Source organism: Solea solea, chromosome 14 (genome assembly GCF_958295425.1).
Source record: "Solea solea chromosome 14, fSolSol10.1, whole genome shotgun sequence".
Lineage (NCBI taxonomy): Eukaryota > Metazoa > Chordata > Actinopteri > Pleuronectiformes > Soleidae > Solea > Solea solea.
The window spans coordinates 12415934-12433312 of record NC_081147.1 but is presented as its reverse complement, the minus strand read 5'-3'; the positions used below and the strand labels follow the sequence as shown (position 1 = coordinate 12433312).

The 17379-nt window shown below is 39.3% G+C and overlaps 2 protein-coding genes across 3 annotated transcripts in view; one reads left to right on the top strand and one right to left on the bottom strand.

The window, feature by feature from the left end:
* Window positions 1-17379, top strand: part of ctnna1 (catenin (cadherin-associated protein), alpha 1) — a 72606-nt gene that overhangs the window by 16455 nt on the left and 38772 nt on the right. The window lies entirely within an intron of this gene.
* On the bottom strand, window positions 12374-16107 carry lrrtm2 (leucine rich repeat transmembrane neuronal 2). The gene is made up of 2 exons (XM_058649203.1): window positions 15436-16107; window positions 12374-14804 (listed from the first exon to the last, which is right to left on the bottom strand). The coding sequence occupies exons 1-2, from the start codon at window positions 15437-15439 to the stop codon at window positions 13162-13164; spliced, it is 1647 nt and encodes a 548-aa protein (XP_058505186.1). The 5' UTR covers window positions 15440-16107; the 3' UTR covers window positions 12374-13161.

The following is a 17379-nucleotide window of genomic DNA, read 5'->3' as shown; positions in this document are numbered from 1 at the left end:
ACTTTTGGCATGAGGCTGGAACAAATGTGACAAAATTAAAGTGGTCTGAATACTTTCCAAATGCTTTCCAAACAAATGTTATGTGGACATATTATTTTTCTTTTTAGAATATTTGAATAATGAGTGTTTTAATTTTCACCCTTTGCTGGTGCAATGTTGTGATGGCAGTATGCTTTTTTTTTTTTTAGCATCTTTCCCCCACATTTAAATTACCTGCTATATATGCTAATTCTGGTGTTACTTTTGCATACAGCACGAGTTCTTGGATAAAAATAATATTACAATGCAAAAGCTATAAATTAATCTCCACTTAAGCACGTTACCTTTTGTATGGAATACTTGCTCTAGTCTGAACAGGTGGCTGCCAATTTAGGCATGCCTGGCTAATTAGCTTACTAACCAGATGTAAACTAATTTAAATATAGTTTTACATTTTAAATGGGACAATTTGGGACTTGCAGACCCACTGCATAACTGCACAGCCAGGATATTTACTTAAGCTAAGAACTGGGCAATAGCCTGCCTGCTTAACAAGGTGAGCAAATTGGTGTTCTTTCTACATCTAAATGTAGTCTGTATCTTCCTTGCCTTTGGCCTAATGCTCCATGCAGTGTCACTTAAATCTGTTAAGTAGGTTTTTTAGGGATTCTACAAAGTAACATTTTGGCAGAGATGTCACTGCACATCAGGGTGCCATTTGATGAATTGCATGTACTTGGAGTTTTGGAGGAAGTAGTTTTATTTTAATATGGCAAAGTACTACAGTGATGCAATAGTAGTTAGATTCATTTCAGTGTTCCTTAAGGATGAGTGTAGGACATTAACACCTAATGGCAAAATACCAGTGTACCTTTTTGCCACTATCTTTTTGGTTGACATTCAAGTGCATTGCGCATGTAAAGTAGAATGTTAGTTGAATGTTAGTTGAATGTGTTTTCATTCCTTCTTCACAAAGGGGGTGCATATAACTATTAATTAAACCTAAATTAATTTTGACATGTCAATAAAAGGTAGGTGTAAATGACGAGTGAATAATGGATTAAATTAATTTTGCTGTTTCAGTTTCACAGTCCTGGTCGATGATGCACTGTTACAGTCTTGTCTTACTGTGACACTTGAACTAAAACAGCACGGCGTATGTGTTTTTCCTGTATGTAAAAATATCTGCTGTAGCCAAGTCTGATTTAGTACAGCGTTTTAGTGTTAACATATGTGCACTGGACATAGGACACACTGGACAGTAGTTCTTACGGTTCATTCATGCATGATCATCACAATGATCAGCGGACATCACATGGCTTGTGGACCTTTGTTGTCAACACGGGACTTGTGTGTTGCGTGTGGGCTGCATGCTTGCTGTGGTGCTGATGGTATGTTTTACATAGGGTTTGCCTTTGAAAATTGCCATAAATAATTTACTTTTAAATATGCCTCAGTCAGTACTCAACTGAATGCCAAGTTTTTTTCTATTCTGAAATGTTGTTTGTGACATTCGACAGATATAGACACTGAAACTGCTCTGAAAGATCACTTTCGCCGTCTACTTCACTTTGTGTGGCTTGTGGAAAAATAGACAAGAACTCAAGAAGAGCAGTGCAGCTGAAAAAAATATTGGATGAACGTTATCTTTTCCAAATTTTACAAGTAACAATATTGAATGCAAATTCAAAGGTGAACCTGTGCTAAGTAACTAAGTACCATCTGGTATTATTCATGTCTTAGACTGACTAGTCCTCTACATTGAGTTTTCTGTATCATAAATTGTAACAGCGTAAATGACTATGTAGCCATTCTTTGTGATTTGGATGATCTAATTGATCTAAAGTGTTCCATCTACAATAATAAAAATTATGCTTCTGCAGTCAAGCTGCAGCTTCTAGCAACAGAAAAATCAACAAGCAGTGTTACATGTATGCATATGTTGGTTTGAGATTCTGACAGTGACATACCCCTTAGCAAAAATATCATGATTTTAAACTTTGAGGAAGAGGGGGAGGTGACGTAGAGGGAATGACTGTGATCGGATAATAATCGGATCTTGATGTGGACACTGGAGAGGCATGTTAATACCAGGTGTAAATGCATGTGGTAAAGCGCTATCAGATCACAGAAAACGCGTTCTAATGCCAGTTGTAAATGGGACCTAAGAGAACAGGGCAGATCAAAGTAGAGGGAAAAAACCCCCTGCAACTTTGGGCTGAATGGGAGAGATGGAACTCTTTGATATAATGTATGATCTTCACATGTTGAAGTGCTTTTCCATGGTGATTGCAGTATGTGCACTGAATACACTTTATGAAATGAGCTTGCAAAAGGACCCATTTTTGACATGCAAGACTTGTTATGCTTGTTATGTTTTACAAGAAAGTTTTTATTGATGGGTTTTATTTTGTTACGTATAGTTGTTTTATTAGCCTTACTGCAACTTATTTTATTAGCCATACTGCGATCCTAGTAGTGGCAAATCGATAATTCATCAAGGAATAAGTAGTTTACTGTCATGTCAAAACAGAGCATTAAATTGATAAAATTGTTAAATCTGCCCTGAAATAAATGTCCCCACAATTTCTCACAGACCAGGGACTATTAAAATCCTAACTAAAAGATCAATTCTATGAAACAGACTGTGGAACCGTCTTCAGTTCCACTGAGTTTTTTTCTTCTTATTTTCATAATAATTTCATGGAGTTCATGGATATGAATGAGCTCCTACATTGAATTCGACATCAGAGGTGGTGAACATTGAGATGAGGGAAACAGCTATGTGTCAGAATGTCAGAAACACAAATTTGTTGCATTATGATACTTTTCCACCATACAGTTCTAGCATGACTCGACTGGGCACAGCTCGACTGTACTCGATTTACTCTTTAGTGCCTGCCCTGGCAAGGTTCCAAGCAAGCTGAGCCAATACTAAAATGGGACGTTGACAAACTGCTGGCCACTGATTGGCACAGGGTGTCGTCACTGGAAGAGTCATGAGAGAGTCCGACACAGGAATCAAACCAAATAATGCTGAACTGTAAATCAGTTTAAAAGACTTATAAAATCCTGAAAACGTGCGTTAATCTCCAACAAGTCTGGTGTATTTAACAACAGCACTTCCGAAAGCCGAATCACTCCCCCTTCCGCCGTATTTGAGATCAGTGACTGTGTCAGACACAGTCTGACACAGTCAAAGTGTATAAAATGACGCCAGGGCAGTTTCGTGCAGCCGTGCTATGACAGCTCCGCCCATTTTAAGGAGGTACTATAGGGATGGAAAACCATCTGCCTGGTACCCAAGCCATGTAAGAGCCTTGCCGAGTAGTGCTAGAACTGTATAGTGGAATAGCGCCATTAGCGTTTTACCCCTCCAATCCAGGAGTCGAAATTGACATTTGCATAGTGTTGTGATTATCCCTTAACAAGACGGGAGCTTGTGCACCCAGCCATTGAAGGGGAAAACTGGGTGGGGGTAATGTTGCCCCAGCACTGCCACATAGTATGACCTCAATTACTCTATATTGTCAGGACAGTTTGGCATGGTGTGTGTTGAACGTAACTGTTTCTGCCACTTTTTATTAATAATGCATCTCTTGTTCCCAGCCTCTGTCAGGGTCTTATTTCAAATTATAGAGTGATGCTAGGTTACTTTGACATATTAGGCTACTGACATTTAAATTCCTTCAAGTTGAAGTGATACATTATCATTTGGACGTGCATGAAAACGACATGCCCATCTACAGCAGTGGGATCCCTGTCTCTCCATTTGCTTGCCTTTTTATATCTCAATACAGTTTCCCATTCTCAACTCCTGAGCATGAGCATCTCTGTTAGACTTTGCCTTTTTTTTTCTTGCTGAATTCTCCTCCATTTTTGCAACCCCCCCCCACACACACGTCTTTTTGCCTCTGGCATCTATGGTGAGTGACATAATTTCCCTCGTGTTTCTCTGTGCCTAAATAGTTACCTCTCGTTTTAATACATTTTGGATTAATTGTGAATTATCTAGCCTGCCCACTGGATTACTACTTTTTACTACTACTAGCAAGTTTATAAAGTGATATGGTATGGATGTCTTGCTTCCTGGAAAGAATCATATGGATGTAACTGGCAGGCAATATTTGCAATGCCCCAGTGAGGTTGTTTTTGTTCCACTTTGCCTTTTTAAGAAAAGTTAAGCGTTGTTCAAAGAGAGAGAAATGCATAATTAAAACAAATTACAGTCCACACAGTGTAACAGGGACAAGATTTAGTGTCCCTCAGCCTTTTTGTATATTTACAGCCTTCATAAAACTCTAGTCTGTCAGTAACAGGCTGTCAGGCAACATTTGCAGACCTGGTCCTTGATCTCTGGCTGGTGAATTCAAGGCTTATGTCATCAGCTTTGTCGGCAGGTAGTCGTGAAGTACCCCTTGTTTCTCACCATTGCTAAACAGGTTAAATAAGACATTTATGCAACTTTATATTTAAGCTACTGTTAAGTTGGGTTAAGTTCTAGGCTCTGTGGTGGCCTGTCCACTTAGAATATATTCCCATGCTATCGGGGGGAAAAAAACAAAAACACATTTGTGGCAAAAACTTCACTGTGTTTATGTAGCGGGTGACCTCATTGTTTGAGCACATAACATTCCTGAACCTAGACCTGACCAAATAAAGTATCCCTAACTAATCCCCTAAACCACTTTTTTCAGGTGAAAAGCAGTGTCTATCTAATGTTTGTTGATCCAGGTGCAAATCTTCACAGTTTAGTGTAAAGTATTGAAATTATACATGTAATTATCAGCTTACCTATCGCCTCTCTCTGGTTAAACACCAGCTACTGTAAATTTTACTATTGGAAAGAAGAGGGGTTTTAGTTACGCTTAAGATTGATGGTTCTCCACTATCTTTCCAGGTTTAAGTAATGTGTTTGACAGCTCTTGACCCAACTTAAATGGTTTCAGCAGCCTCTTTAGTCGTTTTTTTTGCTTGATGCAGTCTAATAATTTGACTCTTTTGGAAACAGAGTAACATCTATTTCATGGCCATGGAATATGTCCTACAACATGGTTGTTAAAGAAATGAGATGCTACTCACTGCATCAGTTTGGTTTAAATTACTTGTTGTTCGCTCAAACATAGTAATTACTTCTGTACATATTCAACAGAAGGCTCTTACCTGTTTGCTTGATTAAATCCAGGTGGTGACATATTTTGACTAGGCAGTGTGTGTCCTTCCTGGCTAGACATGAGGGCGTGGAAGTCAGTTACACAATAAGTGTATTTTACTTTTGTTAAGTCATCCCTAAGAGGGCTAACATTAGCTAACGGCTATCTGGAGATAAAGCTGCTGACATTTTCTCAATGCAAACAATGCAGTCAAATTAGAAAGTTCATGTGGCGTTTTTGCTCAATCTGCGCATAAAGTGCTCATTTAAGTGGATATGCTGTGCTCAGTTAATCTCATCTGCTACGGGCTGTCCATGCGTATCATATGAGACATTAATTTTATAAAATAGTATTTATGTCCTTGTAAGTGGTGCAGGCCCATTAATATTACATAACCCTTACCCTATTGTAGCATTTAGTAAAGAAAATAAATCCCTAATCTGCATTTTTATAACTGGTTAATGTGTTTACAAGTCTCTATTGTCTATATTTAATGAGACAGTATTGTTCACTAATAGAATTTAGAGAGAATTTCGAGCTAGTTGGATAAATACAGATGTGCACTTCATGCAACAATGATTTTTATTGTTTATTAATTAAGTTGTACATAAATTTGTCGAGAAGACTATGGTGTTGCTTCTGTTGGTCTTTGGCTGAACAATATCTGTGTTATGATGGTCTGAAGTGGTTTTTATGATACATGTGATTAATTCTATATAGGGGTGTTGATGATAAACTGATTAATTACATTTTTAACTGTCAAGTGTCTGTTTCCTTTTGTCTCTTTGTCATCTATCTGTACTTCGCATAATGTGTAGTTTACCTGGAGCATGGAAACACATGTGAAGCTAAGCTTGATAATACAGCTTCTCAGCTACACATTTTCCAGGGTTTAGCACTGCCACTTGGGCAGACGACAGTTTGTTAAAGCCAAGGTGCTACTCCTTATTGACTACTAAGTGTTCAGATGCGTTTTCTACTTTTTATTGGAGCCCTCAATGAATACCTGAAGCATACATATGCTCTGAGTCCTTGAAACCTCCAGACTACTTGGAACCCCACAGTCAGACTCATCATTTTAGTGCCTTCACTGCCTGTGTAGACTCTGTAGGTTAATTATATGTTTTATGTAGGCCTCATCAAAAAAGAACAGGTAAATCTGAAGTGCAAAAAGGAAATAACCCTCTTCTTTTTTAAGGTTTACATAGGTAGTACATCATCGTGATTGTTAACACCAAGACCAGCAGTGGGAATCTTTTTTGTATGACAACTTCATAACCATCACATCCAGTAAATGTTGTTTACTGGATAATTGGCTATATAATTGTAAAATAGACTGATCTCTTGTCATTAGTGGTGCAACGGATCATCACTGATCCGTGATCTGTTCAGATCAATATCTTCGGTTCGGCACACCGAACTTTATGAAAAAAAAAGTTGTGCGCACGTTCAGTCCACACACAGTGTGGTCATGGCGAGCGGAGTTACAGAGGAGCTCGAACACCCCACGTCATTTAAATCCCTTGTATGGAAGCATTTTGGCTTAAATCAAATATAATGATGAAGGAAAAAGTGTAGTGGATAAAACCCGGTGTGTATGCACTGTGGCACAAGAAAGCCATATGACAGTGGAAACACATCAAGCATGGCCATGCATTTGAAGCGACATCACCCCGGTGTTTCACTGACAGGAGTGAAAACGAAGGCTGCTCAACAACCGCTTATCACCACGGCATTTAAGAAGCCCCTTGTTGCACAATCAGACCGGGCTAAATCCATCACAAACGCTATCGGTGTGTTTATAGGTGCAGACATGAGGCCATATTCGGTTGTGCAAAACGAGGGCTTTAAACACATGCTGAAGGTGCTTGAGCCACGTTACGAGGGTGCGCCGTTGCGCACCCACTTCAGCGAAAAGATTGTGACAGACTTTTTTTGCTGATCCCAAAATTGATCCGATCTGTGACTCTGATCCGAGAAACGATCCGATCCGTGAGTTTTTTGATCAGTTGCACCCCTACTTTTTCATTGTACCATTGTCTCTAAAAAGAAGACCCACATAATCATTATATCATCTAGTCCTCTGCATAGTTATTTGGTCGATTAGTGCATATCAGAGGTCATACTTTGTACACGGTCTCCAGTAAATGACACAGGCCATCCTCATCTTGTGTGTAGATGGAGCAAAGCTTAACCGTGAATATATCCACACATGCATTTGATTATACATGGTTGAGATTATGAACTTCTGAAATCACATTTAAATGTATTTGCATTAGTTATATATCTGATAAATGTGTTAATCAAATTCAATGCTCAGGATTCAGACTGCAATAGGGCTGTCAATTTTCCAGAAAATTAAGTGCTAACAAGTTTACAAACGTCACAGTTTTCTTAAGTTTATGAACAATTTTAATAACAGTATTATCAGTGCTGTTAATGACATACAGCATTCAGTAAAGTGGAATAGAAATATCCTTCTGGATTTCCGTACTTTATCTAGAATGCAATTATGTTACATCCAGTAGCCGTTAAGTTAATTAAGCCGACAGCTTAATTTCTGATATTATTTGACAGAAACGCAAGTCTGTCAACTTGATTAGGAGTGTGTCTTTTATTTACATTGTTACCCGTGGATGAAAACACAGTGCAGATGAGGGCCCGGCACGGTGTATTTGTACACAGGTGTTTGAGACAGTTAACTGTGAGATGCACTTGTCTCTCCGTGGAAGCAGTGGACATTATATCTGCAGAGAGAGATGAGTCTCCCTCATATAAAGTAGGCTTGCATGTTGTCCTCGCTGCAGTGCGGCCAGCATATATCATGTTCGAACACGTAATAACAGTTCGAACATGAATTTTTAATCCCACGTTTGAATATAAATTCAAATTTCCCTAGGCTGCAATCTTTGGCTCAAAGTCATCTTTCAAGATAAATCATTTTAGCATTACTTTTGCAATTGTGATGTTATCTCCTCCAGTATACAAAAAGAAGAAGAAATCTCAAACTATTTGTGTCAAAGGGCTGGGTGGTATACCATGTCATTGTCATCACCGGTGTGGTAATGTACTGTGACATAGACTGAATAGTAAATCCAAAATTAATTTTGTGAGAGGTGCATGTTTGAAAGGATCATGTGTTTAAGTCTGCATCATGTTGTTCATGTTGACTAAGTTTTTTTTAAATTTTATATCTATACGTAGAAAGTCTAGGAGGTTTGGCTCAGTAACCTCTCCCTTGGGCCTGATTTGCGCTGCATGTAACCGTGCCAGGAGCAGGGAAGTTCAAGATTCTTTGTGGAGCATGAAGCCAATTTCTGTTGGTCTAATCACCGACTGTTGTCCACACAGACTTTGACTTGCACAAACGAGTTAAATACCATTATAACATTACCATTATAAATCAGATCTCCTCACCAGTACATGTTAGATATAAAAACAAATCCCAGTTTGAAATATGTCATCTTACTTACTATTTTAATCCCCCCTACCCACACACATACATGCAAAAAATCTAACAAACCCAATAGGATATCATCTTGCAACCCAAGTTAAAGAAACACTGACTCAAAAGCCAGTTTCATTGTCAATTTATCTAAATGTATTTTTTAAGCACTGTTTATTTTCATTACGTATTCCTTTGTGTGTGAAAAAGTCATTGCAAGACAAAACTAAAAATGTAGTTCACTTATGCAGTTACTGGTAACTGGCTACCAAATTGATCACCCTATGTTTTATCTGAGGGTTGTCTATTGCACCTTTTGAATGACGAACTTCACCTCTGAGGGTGTTCTGCAATATAGAGACTACTTTATCAAGTATAAAATGTGAAAAGAATTTGCTGTTTTTATCACCTCAAAGGAGAGTAGTTACTATATTTCTTTGTTTCAATGTCATATATTAAATACTAGGGGCATCATGATCTCATTTTAAATAGAATATCGATTGAAACTATATATTTTACAATATATTTTACTTATTCATTTGGTCGCTGGGCCGCTGGAGCCAATCCCAGCTGACAGAGGGTGAAAGGCAGGGGGCACAGCCTGGACAGGTTGCCAGTCCATCATAGGGCCAACACCGAGACGAACAGCAATTCACTCCCACACTCACACCTACGGTCAATTTAGAGTGTCCACTTAACCTTGCATGGTTTTGGTCTGTGGGAGGAAGCCATAGTACTCAGAGAAAATCCACGCACACACAGGGAGAAAATGCTATTATACTCATTAAGGTGTTTTACTTTCAATTCTGGCCACTACTTGAAAAGGTTTACATGTTCAAATTATCAGAAAATGTTTTAGTTTACCCAAACTGATATTGCTACAGCATTTGTTCCCATCCTCTCGAGGGGATGCGTGGTTAGCTGACAACTGCTCAGTATTTTGAAATATAATTGTCAGGTAAAAGTGGACCGATAGTTCAGATAGCAGGTAAACCAAGGATAGCCGTTGAGCTACAGTTTACCAACTACTCAATCATCGCTGTGATTGTTTCAAACAACTAAACAACACAACCTCTTATGATAAGGCATACCCAGAGGTTGTGGTCCTGAAACATGTGCATTTCCTGATTAGCCAAACAATTCTTTGATGACTAAATGCTAAGAAAATGCTGTAGCACACTGTGAGCTGTCTATGAAGCAGTCCTCTGTGTGGAGTGTTGTGACTACAGGAATAAAGGATTGTATTTTTACTGTGGTTAAAATTTTAACCACCGGCAACTCATTTAACAAACACAGCATCTCCTCGACATAGCGATACCAATATCCAAACCCTTTGGAGCTGGCCTGGCGTGAGAGAGAGAGAGAAAGAAAGAAAGAGAGCTCTCTGTCCTTTGTTAACATGGCAGACCTTCCACATACACAAAAAAACTATATAAGGCACTAGATAAAAATAAAATACTGAAAAATCACAATTTGTCCCCTTTAATTGAATGAATGACCAAACCATGTTTTGAGCTCCCACCATTTAGCAAACACTCTGTAAATGATAACCATTTTATTTAAAAAATATATGTTTTGAGAGGAATTTTTTTTTCTTTTTCAGTTTGGCACATCTTTTCCACTATACAGATATGAAATTTTACATATTACAATACAAAAGGAAAATGGGAAGAGAAAAGCATTCATTTTTGCACAAAGAGGTTGGGTAAGAGAGAGGGGGGTTGGGTTACTTTTTTTTTTATCTTTTTTTTTTATTTTTAGGCAGGATGGGGACCAGGGTTTGTAGGTTGACAAGAGGAAACAAAAACAGTTTACAAAGAGCCAGAGTGCAAAGGGATGCATATTTCTACAAATTATGTGGCTTTTCACTCACTCAGTACAACTGTAGTCTTAAACAGTGAAATTTTAAATGATTGACAAAACTTTTATCAGAATTCCACATACATCCCCATTCTTGGTGTTGTCATAAAAATGAGGTGTCTCTATAATGTTTGCTGAATGACATTAAGAAATTCTCAACTCAAATTTTGACTTTTTTTTATACATGCAAGAGAGATTTGAAGGGCAATAGCAAAAGCAGTGCGATAAGAAAATAAAATAGGAAACAAAGTCGAGATGCTAGGCTGAAAAAATTAAAATGACTAGTTTATGCAGTGGTTTTAATTTGAATGTGAAGTGTAACACATTTTTGTTTACACTTTCTTAAAAGTTGTATGCATCATATGAGCATGTGCGGAGAAACATTGACACAAAAACTAATTTAGAAATTTGTAGCCAAATATGGCATGTTCCCTAGAAGGTCAAAGCCACAAATGCTACTCTTGGCTACTTCTCAGGGCACTCGCCACAAACTGCATCAGAATTGCTCAAAACCCTTTTGAATTTGCTGAAAGTTAAATTTTTGAGAAAATGCCACATACTAGTTGTTACTATTTTGCTTTTAATGTCTTTAGTGTTTATCGCTATACAAACAGCTCATTACCAGTATTGAAACTGCAGCTGATGTGTTGTCAGTGTGAATTTCAACCTCAAAGTGTTGTTAGTTGGCCTCAATATTTCCATTTTACCTTTACTTGGCCAGAAGGTGCTCATTGGTTTTGATTAACTTTGACATTACCTTATAGTTACCCCTCTCTATAGTCCCATCAATTCCTCTTAATTCCTCTCTTTCACCCTGCCCCCACTACCAAACTGAACACAAAGAAGTGCGGAGCTGCGGCAGCAGCTTTAGTGTGATGCTAATGCACATCCTCTCCCTGCTGCATACAAATGTGTCCTGACCCAGGCTTGCTGTTTGCTTATCACTGGATCTCCTTTTGCTTTCATGGTATTAACCATAGTTTAACTTGACACTTGTGACTGCTAACCAAGGAGCAGTTTGAATATTTGTTATTCACCATAACCCCCTTTTAAAAACTGTAAATGACATCTCAGTATCCCTACCAAGAAAGATGTATTTAATGAAAAGCCTCTGTGACTTTTATGTTAGGTGGAGGATGATTCTGCCAGAACTATTTCTGAGTGTCTGACCAAGCTAAATGTTGCTGGATCACTGGTGTAGGTGACAGAATATTAGACTCTTTTTGCCTTGCCTTAATTGGTTCAGTCTTGGGCCCGTCAGTTCTGATAAGAGTGTAAGAGTTTAACAGTGTGGGCTACTGGGAACGGTTTTATTTTGAGAGTGAAATGTTCTCCTATCTTGTATCTGCACTATTCATCATCCCTTCACTTGTTACACATCTTGAACTGCATATCGATCCTAGTTTATAAGAACAAATCTTATACATCCAACTGCACTTAGATAAAGCTGTTGGAATTATTGTGGTTAAAATGTGTATGGCATTTGGGTGCTACAGAATACAGAAGAAAGAAGTACAATTTATGGCACATGCAAAGGTCTAATATTTGAGTATTAATTAATATTAATTGGTATAAATGTTTTGTTATTGTTGTCCAAGGTCAGGAAGGCATCCATGTGCTTTGGTAAGCCGTGTAGCATTTTGGAGATTAATCACAGACAAACAATGCTTAGTGTTTCCCACAGGTTATGAATTTATTTGTGGCAGTTGGCCCTTGTGGGAGGGAGCTCTAATATCCAACAACTTTAGGGTTGGCTGCAAAACAGCTTTGCATTCATAGGGTAACATCTGATAAATAGGTAATTCTTCCAATCTATATAACTGAACATAAATGTACCATTCTGGCAGTGTTTTCGGTGTTTTTCGATCAGTACACACTTGGATGCATTTGCAGACAGAAAAAAAACACCACCACCACCCACCCACCCATCCCCAAAAAGAAAAGAAAAAGTAATTTTTATGGGCTGGCTACCCAAATAAATTCTGTAAACAGGACGCACAGAGGGCTATTTGGTTTGATGGGAGGTTATAGACTTGCTAAAAATGACTCCTTTCTGATTTGGCAAAAGTAATATGACTAGGGTAACGTATTGGAATCTCGAATCAAGATAGGTATTGTTTTATTTGGAATTGCATTTTTTTTTTTAATTTAGTGTGAATTTGGTCTTAGCAGCCTTTAATGTATCATGTTTCTCAACAAAATAATGAGACTGTAAAACAAAACATTTAACACCAATTAATTTTCCCCAATGTTAAGTGATTGGCTTACATTGCCTGTGGTGCATTTAGAAACATGGTTTCAAATATTAACTGTGTTTAAAAAAAAAAAAAAGAGAGACATAAATCACATTTCTCATTCTAATGTATTCTGTAAGCAGTGGGCCATTTGGCTATGTATTCTCTCTGTGCTGCAGAATATAGAGACAATGTGGAGGAGACATATCTCACAGTTTACATTTTTTTTGTTTAAAATGATTGCCCCCTGCCTGATATGAATAACTTTGCATTCTTAGAAAAATAAATTTGTGACTATCCCTACCTCATCCCTAAACTGTCACGTTCAACCTCTGTCATTGTAGCATTCAGTATTTCCCATGTATTCTCAAATATCACTTGTAAAAATTATGCTTTTTACATAAACTGGAAAAAAAAATCAAAAAAGCAAACCCTGTATCATTTGAAATGGTCAAATGGAAAACCATATGCTCTAGGAATAAATAAGAGTTCATACTTCACACTCTTTGTAAGGCAGTTGCTGACACTTGCACTGCCCATAGCCATTGATGATCACAAGTGCCCCCTCTTCGTGGCTGGGCTCATATTCATTATATGGTACCTGTGTTGCTAGATCTGCCATAGGCTGCCTCTGCTGGGTCCTCATCTGTCTCCGATTCTGTATAGCTGAGCAGTGGCGGATCCGGTGCAGTGTGGGGGGGCAGCACTTCCGTGAGATATACACAACAAAAATGATGAAAAAGAATGAAAATAGAAGGGCCATAGTTCCAATTATAACCCTATGAGTCATAACAGTGTTGTCCATTGCTGAGAAGTCCTCCGTTACAGCTGCCTCTTCCATTGTAGAAGTAGTTGCTTCAGCAGTGCGTGATGTTTGTGTTGTGGTTGTGGTGGTAGTGACTGTGGTAAAGCTCCCAAAATCCTCTGCATAGTCCTGCGTGGGGGTTGGCTGCATAATTCCAAACAAGGAGCTTGTGATATCTGTAGCTGTAGAAGCGTCTGTGGTTGTACTAGTGGTCTGAACAACTGGCGCTGAAAAATTCTGACAAAGCTGGAATCCATAGACAGCATCAAGTATCTCCTCCCCTTGAGCATATTCTGGACTGTGGCAGAGAATGGAATGCTCCCACCTTCCCTTGAAGGTGCTTAGCCAAGTGGCCAGAGAGCAAATCCTTTTGGTACATTCCCAGAGGTTGCTTGACAGCCCAATGGTGCCCAGAGACTGCCACATATCCAGAACTTGGGGATCCAGACTGCTAAGTTTGTTGTTATCCAGCAGCAAAATCTTTAAATTTGGCAGCGTTTGAAACACATCAGGAGTGAGTACACGAATTTCATTTCCTGTGAGGTCTAGCTTCTCTAAAGTGGTCCAGGTCCACTCCATACCACATGTTAAGTTGCTGATTTTATTCCATTGCAGATATAGAAACTGTAGGGCGACAAGGCGAGGGAAATGGGCCAAGTTGATCTTGCTCAGCTGATTGTGCTCCAAGTGGAGCTCCTTAAGCTTAATGAGCCCAGCAAAGCCATTCCTGGCCAGACTCCGTAGACGGTTGCTGCTCAGACCCAGATATTCCAGGCTCCGGCAGTCCCAGAATGCTCGAACTGGTGTGGTACGAAGGAAATTGGAGCGAAGGTGGAGTATCTGGAGCTTCCTAAGTCCATGAAACAGTTCTGGTTCCAATGCAGTCATCTGATTGAAGGACAGGTCCAGGATCTGGAGGTTGATGAGGTGGATGAAGGTTGTGTTGGGCAACTTGGTGATACGATTGGAACTCAGGTTGAGGTCCTTTAGCTTGTAGAGCCCTTGAAAGGCATCCTCTTGTACTGTGGTAATCTGGTTGTGGTCTAGATGTAGCCAGGTGAGCTGGCTGAATCCATAGAACTGATCAGGGCTGAGTTCGGTGATGCTATTGTGACGTAGAGACAATCCCAGAGCCCCCTTGTCCACACCTTCTGGGGGTGCCTGAAGCCCCTGGGTGTCGCAGTAGAACTGCAGGTCCTCACAGCGGCATTTTTGAGGGCAGGTTGTGCATGATGCAGGAGGCAGCAGGCACACTAGGAGCATGCTGATCACACACAGATACTGAGCCGCTGGTGCAGGTCCCACCAATGGCCACCTTGAATGGAAACCTGGGTGGGTTTAAAGATAAGAAAATGAACTGTGGGTTGGGAAAGCTAATCTCTGCAGAACACTTATTATTAATTCATGGTGGCGATTGTGCTGTTTTTGTGTGCTCTTCTGTACACATGCACCAGTTTCAGTATTTTACATCGACAACTTTCAGAGCATTTTTAAATAGGATTTCTTTGAGCTTAGATTTGATAAATATATAATTAAGTCTAATTATTGTTATTAAATACAAACGTACATTTCCACACATTTGTTTTTTTATTTATTTTGTTCCTATTTTGTACTTTGTAATGAGGCTTATACAGGGAAAATCCAAATTCTCTGCTGCTTAATGTCATTTATTGATCAATTTTGCCATGTTTTTTTTTAAAGCAGCTCAAATATGCTGTCATCATTTTAATGCTTAGCGTTTTTATTTTTTAATCAGTTGATTAGTTTTTTCATCACTCAATGGGCTCACCGTGAAATACTGTTTATAATTAAAAAAGTATATATTCACAAGTCGTGCGTCAGTGAAGAAGGAAAAATGAAGGACAACGAGGCTGAAGAGCTTTTAGTCCTCAGTCTCCCTCGCTCTTACTTGTATTCCCTATTCATGTCCTGACCTGCCGTATAAAGAGGCTAACTTACCCATTCTTTTGTGCACATCGGAGGCTGCATTCAACTGTCCTTTTCCGCAGACTCTTGGAGCGACCAGATGGAAAAAAAATCCAAAGGGAAAAAACCCTTTTGAGTGAGCACAAAAAGAATCAGCCTCTTTGGAAATAAAGCAATTCTCAGCCCACCCATATGAAACAAAATATTAAATTCCATGTCCCAAGATGATTCTTTAAATGAGTCCTTTAAAATCCGGGCTTAAAAGAGGGTTGAGTCTTTTTCTTCATTCCACAAATTCTTGAAATATATATAATGTATTTTTAAGTTGATCAGTTGCATCCAGTGACTCCAGTGAATAGGACCCCCCTTTCTCCTTTTTTTTCTTTTTTTTAACCTTTAGCTTCCCTTCCACCGCACTGATGTCTGCTCAAATGGTTAATTGAAGATCAAGTGTTCCTCTTTCATTGCTCTCGTCCTCCAAACCTAACTTGTTGATGGTAGCCAGAGATCCTGCTTCAGACGCTGGCTCAGCCTCAGCACAGCCTCTGCAGAGCTGTGAGCGGAGTCCTTGTCTGCTAGTCGAGACGCAGGGAGAGAGAAAACACCAGAGCAGAGAGTCAGGGATGTTATTCTGTGCTCTTTGTTGCAGCCACTCACTGCTACAGAGTGGTGGCAGCCTGGCGTCGATCATCACTACTGTTTCTCTCTCTCTCTTTCCCTCCCACACACACACAAACACCCTCTCGCTCTCTTGCTCAGTCACTTGCTCTCTGCCTCATACACACTGCTTGTGCACCTCAGTCTTACCCACCCCCACCCCCACTTGCTCGTCACCATCAGAATATTGATATCTTGAAGGTGTTGCAGCAGCTTGCTGTTGAAATTAACCACAGCTGTAAATCTCATTGACGCCTAGCCATTGCTCTACATGCACTAAGTATGAATGTATACACAAGACATAAAGAAAATAGCATAACAAAGCAGAGTTTAGTACATAAAATGTGGCTCTTGTCAACATTAACATGAACAAGAGTGGAAAAAATTTGCTTTCTATAGGAGTATGCTAAAGCAGTACTAAAGTAGGGTCCCTGGCCTGTATCCATAATTTACACATTCAGAGTGCAGAGCTTTAATTTTTGAGCACTGGCATGTGATGTATGACCAGCTGCTCTAAAGTTGAATTAGGCTAGCTTTTAACATGTGACAGATGATGTCAAATGCTTGTTTGAAGGTGTGATTCCCAAGGTGAGATCAACTAACTAAAATGCCTTTAAAAGATTTATTTTCATTGATTTTGGAGCAAATGGATTTGATTTATGGTTTTGTTAAAATTCTATTTCATCTCCATTGGAAGCACCAAGTTGAATGTATTATGTTGTGTATGAAAACACAGATTTTAACTTGATTAATTATTGCTGGTGGATAAGCGTGTGAAGGTAATTGCAATGAACTAGATTCAAAGCACCCGGAAATAGATATGAGAAAACATTCAACAATCATTCATTCATTGACTCTGGCTTTATCTTCCACATGAGGGTCACTGGAGATCAACAGCCATTCACTCTTCACCTACATACCTAGAGTGTTCACTTTGTGTTCACATCTGCATGTTTTTGGACTGCAGGATGAAACTAGATTACCTGGAGAAAACCCACACACACAAGGAGAACAGGCCAACTGCATGCAGAAGGGCCCTCATTCGGACCGGGTCATGAACCTGCGACTTTTGCTGCATGGCAACAGTGCAGCATTATAGAACAGATCCCTTAGTAGGTAAATGATGAGTGGCAACTCTGATTCAGCTTGGTTTTAATGTTAGTATCTTTAGTTTTGAGAAACATGTAACACACAGTTTTCCTGAGTAACGTCTTTCCACCTCATCCGCTCTCCGTGTGTGTGTCTGTGTGTATGCTCCCACTGTCCTGCAGTAGAGCTGGAAGTGAGGAGAGGAAGAAGGAGAAAGGACAGAGAAATGTG